Source organism: Mustela nigripes, chromosome 1 (genome assembly GCF_022355385.1).
Source record: "Mustela nigripes isolate SB6536 chromosome 1, MUSNIG.SB6536, whole genome shotgun sequence".
NCBI lineage: Eukaryota > Metazoa > Chordata > Mammalia > Carnivora > Mustelidae > Mustela > Mustela nigripes.
In genome coordinates, this window is record NC_081557.1 from 84584362 (window position 1) to 84601529 (window position 17168).

Sequence of the window (17168 nt, forward strand, 5' to 3'; positions counted from 1 at the left end):
TTTAATACCATTTAAAAAATTCTACCATAACGAAGACTACCATAATGAAATAGTATAAAATAGGTCTCTGTTCTCTCTGGATGATAAGATCAAACTTTATTCCTATTTTCTCCATTTTATATTTTCATATTTTTAGGTTTCTATAATGAACATTGTATTAATTGTATTGTATTAATATTAATTGTATTAATATTAATACTTCTTTAATATCAGCAAAACAGTTTAAAAAAAAAAAAGTACCTTAGAAAGCCGAAAGTCAACCAAGATCTTCTCATCCATTTCTACCAAATTCACTTTGAAAATCAGTTTATTGTTTCTCCTATCAGTTGTTGATACAGTAACCTAAGGCAATAAAAATAAGTTTAGCCCAAATTACAAAACCATTTGTAATACTTCTCATTTCAAGGAATGACTAAAAAACACACTGGTATACCACAATTGTGCAACAGTGAAACCTCATGTTCTGGGAAAGTACAAGATGCTTCACACATACACTGCTGGTGGGAATGTACAACAGTGCAGCTGCTTTGGAAAATCACTTGGCAGCTCCTCAAAAAGTTAAACATAGAGTTACTATATACCTTAGCAACTCCATTAACAGGTATATTACCTAAGAAATTGGACGTGTATTGTTATGGGTTGAATTGTATCCCCTCAAAATTCATATGTTGAAGCCCTAACCCCTCAGAATGTGACTGTATTTGGAGACTGGGCCTTTAAAGAGGTAACTGAGTTAAAATGAAACCACTAAGGGGGCCCTTATCCAATATGACTGATATCTTTGTAAGAAAAAAAAAATTAGGATACAGAGAGAGAGATACCAGGTATGCATGTGTAAGGAAGAAAGGCCAGATGAGGAAGCAGCAAGAGGGCTGCTATCTGAAAGGCAGAAGAGAGGCCTCAGAAGAGACCAAACCTCCAAGCACCTGGATCTTGGACTTCCATCTCTCAAATTGTGAAAAAATAAATTTCTGCTATTTAAGCACCTAGTCTGTGATTATTTTGTTATGACAGCCCTGGCAAATTTCATAAAAAACTTGTATAAAAAGGTTCGTAGCAACATTACTCATAATAGCCAAAAAGTAGAAACATCTCAAATGTCCATCAACAGGTAAATGGTTAAATAAAATGTAGACTTCTATCCACATAATGGAAAATTATTCTCCCATAAAAAGGAATGAAGTACTGATAAATGTAAACAACACGGATTAACCTTGAAAACATGCTAAGTAAAAGAAGACAGATATAAAAGGCCATTTATATGATATTATATAATTCCATTTATATGAAACATCCAGAACAGGCAGTCCATAGAAACAGGAAGTAAATCAGTGGCTGCCAGGAAATGAAGGGAGGAAAGAATGAGGAGTGACTGCCAATTGCCATAGAGTTTATTTTCGGGGCAATGGGATGTTCTGTAATTAAATGATGATGGTAGCACAATCTTGTGAATATACCAAAACCAAAAAATTATACACTTTAAAATGGTTAAAGTGATGATTTTTAGGTTACATGAGTTTCACCTCAATAAACCTACTTGATTTAAGAAAAAAAAAAAAAAAATAGGGGCACCTGGGTGGCTCAGTGGGTTAAAACTCCGCCTTCAGCACAGGTCATGATCTCAGGGTCCTGGGATCAAGCCCTACACCAGGCTCTCTGCTCGGCAGGGAGCCTGCATCCCCCCACCCCCATGCCTCTCTGCCTGCCTTTCTGCCTACTTGTTATCTCTCTCTGTGTGTCAAATAAATAAATAAAATCTTTTTTAAAAAATTTTAAAAAAATAAAATAATAAAATAAATTACCTATACAACTGAGAGGAAAATCAGGCTGGCCTCAGATTTCTGCATAGTAACAACTTCCCCTACCTTTTAATTTTGAAAGCTTACAAATCTACAAAAAAAAACCTGAAAGAATCTACAATACATAAATATATATTCTTCACTGGTCTTAACAACATTAGATAAGTATATGTTTATTTGACTTTTTTTAATGTGGTTGTCTTTTTTTTTTTTTAAGTTTTCAACCAAGCTACTGAAAACAAACACTTCACTTCAACATGTTTCTCCTATGAACAAAGACATTCTCCTACAAACCACAGTATTATGATAACACCCAAGAAATTTGGCACTGATACAAAAATATTGTTTAATACAAAACCATATTCAAATTTCCCCAATTATCCCAATAACATCATTTATAGCTTTTTTTCTTTAAATCCATGATTTAGTGAAAAATCATGCATTACATTGTTTTTCAGACCTCTTTAATATATAATATTCACCTCCACTTGTTTTTTGTAACATGAGGTTTTTGAAAAGCCTAAACACATTAGAATTTCAATGTTACAAATATGCTATAATAATATAAACAACAAGATATGGTAGGCGGGAGCAGGGGAGATGGAAGAAATACGGGATTGTTAATATATTCATTTTTCACAGAAGGGAATCTTTCCTACTGTTACAGTAAGTATATACCGTTTTTAAAAACATGACTTGCAGGGCACCTGAGTGGCTCAGTGGGTTAAAGCCTCTGCCTTCGGCTCAGGTCATGATCCTAGGGTCCTGGAATCGAGCCTGCTTCCTCCTCTCTCTCTGCCTACCTCTCTGCCTACTTGTGATCTCTGTCAAATAAATAAATAAAGTCTTAAAAAAAAAAATGACTTGCTTCTCTTGATATTTTTAATAAACGTAAAGAAGACTTTCAATATTATTTCTTAAGGTAAAGAACATTTTACTTAAGTCTTTGCAATTTCAATTGTTGTTCTTTCTTTACTTATTTTTCTGTCAGAGAGAAAGAGAGGAGGTGAGAGAGAGGATGAGAGCACAAGCAGGGGGAGTGGCCAGCAGAGGAAGAAGCAGGCTCCCTGCTGAGCAAGAAGCCTAATGTGGGACTCCATCCCAGCACCCTGGGATCACAACCTGAGCCAAACGTAGACTAAACGACTAAGCCACCCAGGTATCCCCCAGTTGTTTTTCAAAAATATTCTGATAATGATCATTTTTTACTTAAAATATTTACATTTTTCTTCAGGAAAATCTATGAAACATACCTGATTCATACAACTCTTTTTCCACTGATAGCCCAATTTCTCACAAGTCTCTTTCAGGCATTGATAAGACTTGTCTGCATCCAATTTGGTAAAAAATCGTGTCATCCTTTTAACCAAGCGCTGCCAAGGGTTCTACATGTCAAACAGAAGAAAACTGAATAAATATGGTATTACCAAAAGCAGTCATATTATAGCTATTTGGTCTGAAAATTCCTTTCTGTGACTTAAGATTCTTATACAGGACAGCAACCTTTAAATCTCTCTTCCTTGTTAAAAAAAAAAATGTGTATATGCTAAAGTGTTAATACTGTATTTCTAAGATTTATACATTTGTTTTAAAAAAGGCTTTATGACAAAACTAGAGGTTCTTCACCACTTATCTGATAAAATTAAATTCCCTTACCTGTGAGGATCCTGGAGTGCCAAGTAATTGACTATTCAGAAGCATGTGATCAGGACATGTGGGTTGGGAAAAACTGATCCCTTGTACCAGTTTATCAATATATGAAGGACTGGTGTCCCATAATGAAAGACCTGTCCGTGGTTCTGGCTGGGAACTGGAATACTTCACATTTTCTTCACTGGAGCATTAAGATATGGGGGGAAAAAAAAAATGTATATATATATATAATATATATATATATATATATATATATATATCTTCAGGTAAAATCAATCAGGCCTTTCTTACACCACTTACCATTCTCACACTGATAAAAATTACATTCATTATTAAGAAAAAATATATAATGTATTGTTTTGTATGGGAATATTGCATTCAACAACTATTTGATCTTTATTAATTAATCTTACCTAGAGGCACTGTTCACTGGAGAGAAGTCCAAATTGGATTGAATGTGCTTAGAAAATCTAGTAGGAGATTCTGATACACCACCTGAAGTGACTCGGGGCCTCTTTGCCCCTAAAAAAAAAAATGATTATGTAAGAAATGTGGTCATTATATTTATTTAAGAAATGTGGTCATTATAAACTCAGAAGGATTCACTTGTCAAATTACACATTTCACAAATCCTGACTTATAAGTATGTTCCAAATGTTGGATTTTATACTATAAGGCCATAGCTTTAATGGTACCTTTTACAGTAACAGACAATGGTCTATGAAGACAAAGAGACCAAGTTAAAAAATCAAAACATTTTAAAATAAATAATTGATGGTAATGGCAATAAACATTGTGAATCTACTCTATCCAACACTCTTTGCTCTCCTGAAAAAGGTACCAAGAATAATTATTACACAGAATATAATGCCACTATAAAATCATGGTTACTCCCCTTAGCTGGATCCTCAACAATGACAGATGGTTCCTTTGTTTCTCTAGTCAGTTTCCTCTCCCTTTCTCCAAATGATTACTTCAAAACTTCTATACTCTTGTTAAATTCCCACAACTACCCATCCTTTTCTCCCTTCCATGCTCCTATCCAAGGCCCAGCCCTCTACTTATATGTGAGCCCCATACCCTCCTTTCTCTTCAGGGATCTTGATGCTCCTTCATTCCTTCTCTCTTAGACCTTCAGCCTTTTCCTCTCAACTGGAACTGTCCCTAAACCATTTAAACACACTTAATTTAGCCAAACATTTTATTTATTAATTCATTCATCCAAATATTTTATTAAGGCTACTATGCATCAGGCAGTAAGATGAAAGAAATAGCATGCTGGAATGCTGATGAGAAAGAAGAGAAAGAAAAATTAATGATGCAGGAGGAAGGCAGAAGAATTGCTAGACAATATCCTTGAGTAAACAAAAGAGAACTGGGCCTTTGTTAATATATTCATCTTTGTGCACAAGACAGATTTGACTTATATCTGGAGCAAAGCGGGGTATATGAGCACAGAAGCACCTGGTCAGGTGAGTATAGATGATGAAGAGAGTTTGTGGAAGTTCTCTTATGATTGTTTCTACTCAGTGAAACAGGAAGTACTGTCACTGGCTGAGAATGTGGATGAGGAAGGAGAAAAAAGAAAAGGTATAAAAATGCGATTTAGAAGCCTCTGCTTTCAGCTCGGGTCATGGTCCCAGGGTCCTGGGATCGAGCCTCATATGGGGCTCTCTGCTCGGCGGGGAGCCTGCTTCCTCCTCTCTCTCTGCCTGCCTCTCTACCTACTTGTGATCTCTCTCTGTCAAATAAATAAATAAAATCTTTAAAAAAAAATGCGATTTAGGAGAGTGCGGTTGTGAAAGAAGTGGAGAAATGCACTGTAATTGTCTGGCAGAGTTAAGGGCTCACTTGAGATTAGTGATCCTGAATTTTTAAAGTGAACACTGTTATGTATTTTGGTCTAAATACCATCAGCTGTGCAGGTGTAAGTATAGAATAGGCAGAAGACTGGATTAAACTTGGGTTGGGTTTTGACCAGTAAGCATGATGAAAAGAGAATAGGACCAGAAAGCAGAAGCTGAATATAAAGAAGTCATTATAATGACTGACCTTGGGATTTAAAGTAGTGAGGATGGGGGCGTCTGGGTGGCTCAGTGGGTTAAAGCCTCTGCCTTCGGCTCAGGTCATGATCCCAGGGTCCTGGGATCAAGCCCCACATTGGGCTGTCTGCTCAGCAGGGAGCCTGCTTCCTCCTTTCTCCCTGTCGGCCTCTCTGCCTACTTGTAATCTCTATCAAATAAATAAATAAAATCTTAAAAAAAAAAAAGTAGTGAGGATAGAACTGAGGACCTAGTGAGGTAGCAGATAAGAGACAGTGAAAAGGAAGAATTAGTGGATTTCATTTCCACTATAGGGTCAAAGGATTGCTGGAGTCAGGGTACTAGAGGAGGAAACCAGAAAAAAATTTGCCAGTAGTCAAAGCAGGATACTTAAAGAGAAGATCATTAGAAAAGAGCAAGGAAATATAAGATCAGGATACTGGAAGAATCATCCAAATGAATATTTAAATCACCAAGAACCACAACAAAATGTACATTAACAGTCTTATTGGGGAGAGTAACAATGTGGCAGGAATTTTCATTAGGGGTTCAAAAGCTGATTGTAACAAGGATGGAACTGTGGGTGGTAATCTGATAATAAGAGATTCAAAATGAAGTTGGGGAGAAATGTAGGAAAAAGGGAGAAAGTGGCAAGGATGTCTGTCCCACCCCATGTTTCAAGGGCAGGAGCATGTTGGAAAGAATACATCTACCAGGGTGAGGAAGCCTGTGTTCCCAGGGGAGAGTTGGATTACTATTAGAATAGAATGAAAGGTAAAAGACGCATTTAGAGAAGAGTTAAAAACTCATTCATCTCCAGCCATTGTCCTCTCTCCTTCCATTCACAGCCAGACTGCTTGAATAAGCTGTCTACACTCTGCTTCATTATCTCTCTTTTAGACTATAGTCACTGTACTGGACAATTACTCCCACCTCTCCACCAATCCTGTTCCTGCCACAACCATGAATAATTACTGGGAAAACTTTTAGGCTGCATGTTATCAACTCACTTAACAGTATCTGCTACTATCCTGCATTTTCTTCTCTTAGCTTCAATTCCTCCATATTCTCTTGATGCTCCTCCCACCTCTTTGGCTGTTTTTCTCCGTCTCCCTGGCCTCTACCTACCACTTAAATATTGGCATTGCGTACAGTTTCATATACACTATTTCATCTACCAGTTTAAATTACCATCTATTTGCAGAAAACACCAAATATCGACATCTCAAGTCTGGCCCTATCTCCTGAGTTACACACATACACAATCCCCTTATTAGACAGTTTTACTTCTCAGATTCATAATATCCAAAAACAAATAAAATTTCCCCCCAATTCTATTTTTCTTGAGTTATATCTCAGTATATGGTACCATCATTTTGAGTTAGTCAACCCAGAAAGGAGTCCTCCTGGATTCCTCATCCTCCTTCATTTTCTATATATGAACAATCACTAGACCTATCAATTCTAATTGGTAAATTTCTTTGAAATCTACTTCTTCCTTTCAATCCCATTGCCACTAATCTCATCCAGGGTACCATCTTCTCACATCTAGGATAAAAAATGTCAAAAACAATGAAAAAAAAAAGAGGTAGCCAGAAAGATCTTTTAAAACCAAATATATGATCATATACTTACTGGCTTAAAAATCTCTCAAAAGCTTCCTCAATGGCCTTAAGTTTAAAGCTCAAAATCCTTAATGTGATTTAAAAGTTCCCCCTCCACAATTTGGTCACTACCTAGCTTTCTAGCTTCATCTCAAACCTCTCTCCCTTCTTTATTTGCTCATCTACTCAATAAACATTTGCTTAGAGCCTACAATGTACAACACACTGCGCTAACCACTGGTGACACCATGATGAACAAGCCAGACATGGTCCATGCCATACTGGCCTACTTTTAAGTTCCTCAAATGTACCACCTTCCAAATTCTAAGACTCTCCAGATGTTGCTTCCTCTGTTCAGAATCTGCCACTCATCTTTCTAGTACTCATCGGGCTAGCTCTCCTTAAATCTTTAGACCTTAGATTTAATGTGATTTCCTCAGGAACACAAGTTTTTTCTGTTACTTAAGACTTAGTCAAACACTTAGCTATAGTACTCTGACCTTCTATTAATAAAATTCAAAATTATTTTTTGTATTTCTGTTTTCCCAACTAGACATTATAACCAACCTACATAAAGACAGAAACCACAGACATCTTGTGTTACTGACTTGTAATACTGACAGCAAGTGTCTTTTCTTTCACAGAAAAAAATACTCATATTTTTCAGGATATTACCTTTCTTGAGTGGTTTATTGTACCATCTATCTTTTTTGATGTCTGGGATGGTAATCCTTACTGATGGATTCTCAACTAGGATTTTATGCAGCAAAGCTGAAAATAAAATATTAATACAACATTTATAAAAGAGTCATGCAGATTAAAAACTTGTGCTGTGGAACATTTTCTCTAATAGTCTCCTTATATCCAAATATTTCTGGGCAAGAGAAGAAATAAACCTACTACATTATTGCTTTAATTTCATGTAGTTGCTCTTTGCTACATTCTCAGGTCTGATTTTTTGTTGTCTGCAAACAAGGAGAACATGAGCCAGTTGCAAATGTTTCTCCCCGTGTACGACATTAACAAAAAGATACAAAAACCCTCATCAATTTTCAATACCAAATGTTACAGTTCTAATATGTCAATGTTATGTCCTTATTCACCCAGTTTTATGAGGAAAATCTACTTTCCAATAACTTTTTAAGAGAAAATAACATAAGCAACTATCAACCTAAAGTATCTTATCTTCATAAAAAATTCATGTTTCCAAAACATAAAATTATTTTCTAATGGACCAAGGTTAAAATGAAAAACTGAAACTATAAAAAACACAGGGAATTTTCTTCTAAGTTAAAGGAAGGGAAGACCTTTCCAAACATGACAATACAGTCAGAAAACCACAAAGCACAAAAATAGTAGATTTGAATAAAAATATAAAACTTCTGCATGTGAAAACAGCATAAACAAAATAAAAATGCATGGCAAATTGTGAAAAATATCTGTAACAAATGCAAAGATCTAATGATATTAATGTTTAAAAAAAAAAACAACTCATATAAAGTATTAAGAAAATCTCCCTGGTAGCAGTGAGTAAAACAGATCATCCACAAAAATGGACAAAAAGCTAGCAATGGCTATATCACCTCACTGATATTAAATTTAAAATAAAGATAAGAAATAGTGACTACAGGGATACCTAGGTGGCTCAATCTGTTAAGCAACAGACTCCTAGTTTCCACTAAGTTTGTGATTTCCAAATCCTGAAACTAGGCCTGATGCTGGGCTCCACACTCAGTGCAGAGTCTGCAGAAAACACTTTCTACCCTTCCCCATTGCACGCATACACCATGTGCACTCTCTCTTTTGAAAATAAATAAATCTTAAATAAATAAATAAATAAATAAAATTAAATAAATAAATCTTTGGGGCCTGGGTGACTTAGTCAATTAAGTGTCTGCCTTTGGCTCAGGTGAGGATGAGCCCCCAAGTCAGGCTCGCTGCTCAGTGGTGACCCTGCTTCTCTCTCTGCCTACTGCTCTCCCTACTTGTACACGCGTGCTCTCTCTTTCTGTCAAATAAATAAATAAAGTTTTTCAAAATAATGTCTTTCTAAATAAATAAATAAATAATTGAAATCTTTTTAAAAATTTAAAAATTTAAAAATATTAACTAACGAGATTGTACGAAGTTTCTAAAAAGCAATTTGGCCAAGTAAGCCATAATAATTAAAAACTGCCTACATCCCTAACACTTCTGGATTTGTTTTTTAATTAAATAATTTAAAGGTATGTGCATTATGTGGATGATCATATCATATGTCTTTAACGAGTGAAAAATTTAAAAAATATACAAATCTCTAAAAAAAGTGAATTGGATGAATATAGTAAACATACCCACATAGTAATATTCCATCACGGCCTTTAAAAACAATAATGTAGACCTAAAATTATAGTCACTGGAAAAATGTCCATGACTATAGCATAAAGGCAAAGAAATAGGTTACAAGATAGCATATGTAGTGTGATCTCATTTTCTATAGAAACATACATACTTATAAATAATATGCATATATAGCAAACGTATATATTTGTTATACATCTTTACAACAAAGTGTAGAACTGCATATCAAAATATTAAAAAAAGCTATTTCTGAGTGCTGGGCTTATACAGTTGTTGGTTTTTTTAATACTATTTTCTAATCTGCTTGCAAGGATCATAGATTACTTACATGATTATTTAAAAGCTAGAAAGAAAAATATATAAAGAAAAAATTCAATCACCAGGCTTCATTATCTAAGAAATCAGTACTTTCAATCAACAATCCAGTTACCTAGAGGAGCTGAATCAATTTTTTTCCAAGGGTTGAGGTATGTTTTTTTTTCTTTCCAATCAGAGTATTCCTGACAACTGTCACTGGGCTGGTCCCATGGCAATTCTAAAAAAGAAACAAGTCTCAGTTTTCTGAGTGTTCACTTTATCACACAGTAAAGATTTTAAAGGAAAATAGTCAACTATACAAACCCATTAAAAGTTTCCACCAAATTAATTCAATATTATTTTCAAACTAAGAATGCCAACTCACGTAAATCTTAGAGGCACTTCAAAGATAAACCAATTCTGCTCTACCGTTTCCAAAATTATTCACATGAATCTTAGAGAGGCTGCTATTGTGATACTTCATAATACCAGGTGCCTCCTTAGCGCAGTAGGCAGCGCGCCAGTCTCATAATAGCTATACATACCTCATTTTTAAAAAGCTTTGGGATTCAAAGTTCCAACTTAGTTATAAATAAATTCACTATTAAAATACTATCACATACGGGATGCCTGGATGGCTCAGTCGGGTAAGCATCTGCCTTCAGCTCGGGTCATGACCCCAGAGTCCTAGGATCGAGTCCTGCACGGGGCTTCTTGCTCAGCGGGGTGTCTCCTTCTCCCTCTCCCACTCCCCTGCTTGTGCTCCCTTTGGCAAATAAAGAAAATCTTTAAAAAATAAAATAAAGGGGCGCCTGGGTGGCTCAGTGGGTTAAAGCCTCTGCCTTCGGCTCAGGTCATGATCCCAGGGTCCTGAGACAGAGCCCCACATTGGGCTCTCTGCTCAGAGGGGAGCCTGCTTCCCCTGCCACTCTGCCTGCCTCTCTGCCTATTTGTGATCTCTGTCAAATAAATAAATAACAAAACAAAATACTATCATATAAATATGGTTTCCCTTGGTTTGTTTCATTTATTTTGGTATAACAAATCTGGCTTTCCTAGGACAGGAGTTCCATCACGATTAAAGAGCTCTTACCTCCAGCCAACATTGCCGTAAGTACTATTCCACAGGACCAAACATCAACAGGTTCTGCGTGAAATTCTTTTCTTTTTAGAAGTTCTGGAGCAACATAAGGTAAAGTACCGCACATCTTGTTCAATAAACGTTCACGATTATTATGCCGAAACACTGTTGCCAAGCCAAAGTCAGAGATTTTGAGGTTATCTAAACCAAAGGAAAAATTGAATGGCACTGGATAAAAATGTTTTATAAATAGATATACTTAAAGGAATTAAGATTTTATTGGAAAATCACTGGTATTACTTACAAAGTGTATAGCACTTTTCTACCTTAAAATGACAAAAAATAATTTTTTAAAAGATTTTAGTTATTAGAGAGAGCACAAGCAAGAGAGAACAAGCAGGGGGAGGGGTAGAGGGAAAGGAAGAAGCAGGCTCCCCACTGAGCAGGGAGCCCGATGTAGGGGCTCTATCCCAGAACCCAGGGATCATGACCTGAGCAAAGGCAGACGCTTAAATGACTGAGCCACTCAGGCACCCCAAAAAAGAAATTTTAAAAAGAAGAAATAAAAAATATCACATAACTAAAACTAGAAAAAGACCTCATTGCTTCTATTAACTTAAGAGAAAAATCATCAATATACAAAACAGTTTGGACTAGGTTAAAGAAAGAAACGAGTCAAAAGGGATTGCCCTTCTGGAAAAAGGGCACTCTAGTTGTGGTTGAAAGCACAGGCAAGAACTTCATCAACTTGTACAGAGGGCAGGAAGGAGACACCAATAACATGACAGGCACAACTTTTTCAGCAGCAAATAAACCCAGCTGACAGGAAGAAAATATGTAAAGATGTACCAAAGCTTAAGATCCACAAACCACTAGAACTTCTTGTCAAAGTTTAGAAAAGAAGGAACACTGCACAAAAAAAAAAAAAAAAAAAGAAAAAGAAAAACAAAATTTCCTCTAACTTCCTTCCCATCTTTAACAAATGTCCTGTAGGCAGGACTTTCAACTTATTCTGTCCTTAGTGAATATTCACCATAACTGAGTGACACTGTGCTAGCCAATGCAGGTAAATAAATTACTGAAAATTAAAAATAAACAGCCATTGAAAAAGTTATAAAAATACAAAGAATTTTAAGATCTTATAGCAAGGGACTCTAATCTAATCTTAGGAGGGAGGGAAGTCCCCCTATTACCAAGGTGTGAAATGGTACAGCCTTTTTAGAGGGCAATCTGGCAATCTAGCAATTTTGAAATAGTCACTCTTTGAACTAGTAATTCCCATTTCCAGGACCATAAACACAGAAACATTCCCTAAAATTCACAAACATTAGCAATATGTTTGTGAATAGCTTAAATATCTGTAAATAGCTTAATATTATCTGTAAATAGCTTAAATATCCATCAATAAAGAAATGGTAAAATCTTATTGCACATGTATACAATGAAAACTATATTGATAAGTTGCTTTTTTTAAAAAAAGGCACCTGGGTGGCTCAGTCAACTGAGTGTCCGACTCTTGGTTGTGTCTCAGGTCATGATCTTGAGGTCCTGGGATCAAGACCTGTGCCCAGCTCCCCACTCTGCAGAATCTGCTTGTCCCTCCCCCTTGCCCCTCCCCCTGCTTTCTCTCTCTGGAATAAATACAATCATTAAAAACAAAACAAAACAAAACTATCTGTAGTATTGACATGGAACAGGGTATAAGTGAAAAAAAAAAGACAAGTGCCATAGCAAATATCCATTATAACACAACCCAATTGGACCTGTGCACAAATCTACAGAACAGATACTGCTGTTCTATCTCTTTAAATCTAGAAACAATTTTAATGTCCTAAAATAGGGTTTTGATTCTTTGAAAATCAAGTATATCCACACAATATAATATGTAAGACATTGATGATGTTTACCTCAATTTCAATTGGGAGGCAGCTACTCTAATTATCCTTTTAATAGCTATATATGACACAATCTTGACAAATCACTGAGATTAAGAGTGGCAAGTTATCAGTGAAAATGCTAATAGGTAACTGTAACATTCCTTGAATTTTGTTGTTTCCATATGTCTGCAACATATGGTTGTAAAGACCTGCATATAATAAATTCTAAATTGAGGAGTGTGCTTATCTCTGAGAAAAAGGGAATACATTTGCGAAGGAATACAGAGGACTTGGACTATATTTGTAATGTTTTCTTTTTTAAAAAGACTATGAAAGGCATATGAAAATTTATATAAGACATATATGATATAGTAAATATGTTAAATATTGAGCAAGAACAAATATACATATATATTTCCTTTGAAATCCCCTATAATTACTTCCCTCAATATATTCCCTTCCCTACCTTCTCAGAAGTGACTACCATTCTGATTTTTGTTTTAATATGCTCTTTTTTGTGTGATTTTCCCCATATTTGTATTTCTAAACAATATATTTGATTTTACATATTTTTGAACTTCATATAAATAGAAGCATACTTGTATGAATATCTATGAAACATACCCATGTCATTACTTGTACCTATAAATCATCCATTTCATAATTTATCTATTCCATTGTTGATAGACATTTACGTTGTTTCCAGCGTTTTGCTATTTTACACCACTGTTTTGAGCAATGTACTTATGTATAGCTTTTTTAAGATTTCATTTATTTATTTTTGCATGAGAGAGGGCATGAGTTGGGGGGCAGAGGCAGGGGGGTCTGCGGCAGAGGGAGAAACAGACTCCCTGAGGAGCAGGGAGCCCGATGCTGGGCTCGATCCCAGGACTATGGGATCATGACCTGAGCCTAAGGCAGACACATAACTGACTGAGTCACCTAGGCATGCTAATGTTTTATTTTTTAAGCCAGATTAGTATACAGGTAGTTATTTTATTTTTATTTTACTATATCATATATGTTTTATATAAATTTTCATATGCCTGAACTTTTTAAGTAAGCTCTACAGCCTGGGTACCTACCTAGGTGGCTCAGTCAGTTAAGCGTCTACCCTCAGCTCAGGTCATGATCTCAGCGTTCTGGGATGGAAGCCCACATTAGGCTCCCTGCCTAGCAGGGAGTTTGCTTCTCCCTTTGCCCCTCTGCCTGCTTACGTATGCTCTCTCTCAGATAAATAAATAAAATCATTTTTTTAAAAAAAGGAAGCTCTACACCCAACATAGAGCTCAAACTCACAACCCTAAGATCAAGAGTAGCATGCTTTACCAACTGAGCCAGCCAGGAGCCCTATGCCTAAATTTTTTTTTAAGTTTTAAGTAACTGTAAACGTTTTTATGTAACATAAATACAAAATAAAATAACGTCCTGAAAAATAAAACCCACATGCATATTAAAAAACCATATATTCTATAATCTAACTTAAGATTATACATATGTGGCTAAAGATATGTATATCTCCCTCATCTTCAACCCAAATAGATTCTCTTATTATCACCATTTATAAAGAAGGACAGTAAGGAGAGAAGGTACGTAATGCCAGCTTGCCCACAGCTATACACCCACAATGAGGTGGCCTAGATTAAACCTAGGTTCAAATGACTCTAAATCCCGAGCTCTTAACACTATGCTGTACTGCCTCTAACAGAAAAAAGTAATCCTTTTTCCCCCAAACCCACATTAACTCAAAAAAAAAAAAAAAGTCTTAATTTGTAGATGAGGAAGGAGATGAATTGACTGTAGTATACCATCAAGGATAACTATTAGCATTGAGGGGCACCTCGGTGACTCAGTCAGTTAAGCATCTGCCTTGGGCTCAGGTCATGATCTCAGGGTCTTGGGATCGAGCCCCATGTCGGGTTCTCTGCTCAGTGGGGAGTCTGCTTCTCCATATCCTTCTGTTGGCTGTTCCCCCCGCTGGTGCTCTTCATCAAATAAATAAATAAAATCTTTTATAAAAAAAAAAAAACAACAACATAGAAACAACCCAGAAAACAGAAAAATGGATTAACTGTAAATAATGCAGATAATGCAGAGGAGGAAAATTTTTTTTAAGTCTATTAGCATTCAAAAAGTTAATAGAAATAGAACGAAAAATGGAAAATAAAGGAATTCTCCAACTGTGCTCTCATTTCTTGGGACTCACCAATCAATTACTCAGTTCCTTTTCCTCATACACTGAATTTTCTGAATTATCTAAAATTTTGCTATTTGCCTTATAAAGCAACTTGCAGAAGCCTAAATAACCAAAGGAGGATCTTGGGCATCTAGGCAGACAGCTTAATAAATGTTTATCTAAAAGATAATCATCAAAAATTAACAGTGGTTGGGGCGCCTTGGTGGCTCAGTGGGTTAAACTTCTGCCTTCAGCTCAGGTCATGATCTCAGGGTCCCGCGATCGAGTCCCGCATTGGGCTCTCTGATCAGCAGGGAGCCTGCTTCCTCCTCTCCCTCTCCCTCTCTCTCTCTCTCTGCCTGCATCTCTGCCTACTTGTAATCTCTCTCTGTCAAATAAATAAATAAAATCTTTAAAAAAAAAAAAAACTGCCTCATGCTGCTGACGTTTGTCATTTTTTTATAATTTATGTTAGAGAGAGAGCAAGAGCACAAGAAGGGGAGGGAGAGAAGGAGAGGAAAAGAATCTTAAGCAGATTCCCCACTGAGCACAGAGCCTTCTGTGGGGCTCAATCCCACGACGCTGAGATCATGACCTGAGCCAAAAACAAGAGTGAGATGTTCAACCAAATGAGCCATACAACCACCCCTCTGTCATCTTTTCTGATCCTGACTCAATAAGCTAATACTTTCACCATCCATCCCTCTCAGTTTTTATGACATCCATGAAATATACCTAAACTCTCTGCATCTCCATGCAAGTCACAGGTTAAAAAGAACAAACAGGATGGAGCTGAACAGCAGAGTAAGATGACCGTAGGCTTGCTTTATCCTTCGAACATAGCAAGATAAATATCAATTCATGCTGAATACCCAGAAATCAATCTAAGGACTAACAGAACAAACTCAAAAATTAGAAGGAGAGAGGCCACATTCTGGAAGGTAGGAGGTACGGAGATGTGATCTGGGGAGATGAGATCTGGGGACTGCAGTTCTGCAGAGAGGAGGGAGCCCTGGTAAAAGAGAGGGGTGACAGAGAGAGAAGAGCACATGGGAGATCAGACATGGAAAAATGCTTCCCCAAAGCCTGACTGGGAAAAACAAGAAGGGTTGATTTTTGTGAGTTTTTAATGACCAGTGAGGCCGAAGACTGGAGTTTTAGAGGTATGCAACATGGCTGGTGTGGAGCCCTAAAGGTGCTGCAGTGCTCCCAGGGAGAAGGAGGGCAGATAACCTGGAAGCAGATGGTGCGAGCTGAGAATTCCTGGTACATAATGGGAGACAGTTCCCCTTCTTGGTGCCATCGAGGAGAGCTGGCATTGGCTCTCTAGGAACAAAAGAGCCAGCGGGCATCATTTCCCTCCTCTGCCCCTCAGTCTAGGTACTGAGACACCTGCTGAGGACAACTAACATGGACACGGGCTCTTTGCAGCACTTTATTCCAAACTCCATGCCCTGTGCTTTGGTGTGACTGCCCTTCTGGGACAAACCTGCATCAAATCCAGCACAGTGATACCCTCCCCCAGAGGACCAGCATAGGTCCATGCCATGCCAGGTCCCTAAAGTTTGGAATTTTAAAACTCAGCCAGCCTACCTGGTATAGAACACAGGTGCACTGCAATGCCAGCAGGCAGACAGCCCAGACACAGACAAGGTGAAGGAACGGATCTGTGGGATGCCTGGGACACATGCTCTTCTGGAAGGGCTTCCTGGACAGTGGCGGGTATGAACTCTCCCCTCCAGAAACGAGGGAGGGGGCTGGTGCCATTTCTCTCTCCTGCCCCTCAGCATAAACTAACTTTGGTAAGCAGCACAGCACCAGCACTGGTGGCCTGAACTGCTTACAACAAGCCTCACCCACCCTGTGCTCTGAAGGTGCTGCTTTTCTCAGACAAGTGTGCCTAAGAACAGTGCAGCAAGCCCCTCCCTCAGAAGACCAGCACAAATCCCCCACATGCACCAAGTCTACTGACTAGAATGTTCTGCAGAGCTTCAGCACTAGTGGAAACAGCATCTGGTGCCTTTTAACAAGCAGACCAAAACATACCTAGGTCAAACTCAGCACAGGTCACAGGCAGGGAACTAATTGAAACAGGTAAAAATATGCCTGAACTTAAAGCAACAATCATAAGAATATCAGCTGGACTTGAGAAAGGCACAGAAGACACAAGGGAGTCTCTTACCTCAGAGATAAAACATCTAAAAACTAGTCAGGCCAAAATGACAAATGTAGTAACTGAGATTTGAAACCAACTGGATGTAATGACCACAAGAATGGAAGAATTAGGGCGCCTGGGTGG

The 17168-nt window shown here is 37.3% G+C and overlaps 1 protein-coding gene across 3 annotated transcripts in view; it reads right to left on the reverse strand.

The window, feature by feature from the left end:
• CHEK1 (checkpoint kinase 1) overlaps positions 1-17168 on the reverse strand; it is a 32452-nt gene that overhangs the window by 4399 nt on the left and 10885 nt on the right. For 2 of the 3 annotated variants that reach the window (XM_059414309.1, XM_059414327.1), the window contains 7 exons: positions 10829-11017; positions 9869-9973; positions 7774-7869; positions 3866-3974; positions 3456-3633; positions 3053-3184; positions 241-342 (listed from right to left, as the gene is read on the reverse strand). In XM_059414309.1, coding sequence (XP_059270292.1) covers positions 241-342; positions 3053-3184; positions 3456-3633; positions 3866-3974; positions 7774-7869; positions 9869-9973; positions 10829-11017 — 911 coding nt within the window. The remainder of the gene's footprint in view (positions 1-240; positions 343-3052; positions 3185-3455; positions 3634-3865; positions 3975-7773; positions 7870-9868; positions 9974-10828; positions 11018-17168) is intronic. The other variant, XM_059414317.1, reaches the window with a different exon arrangement.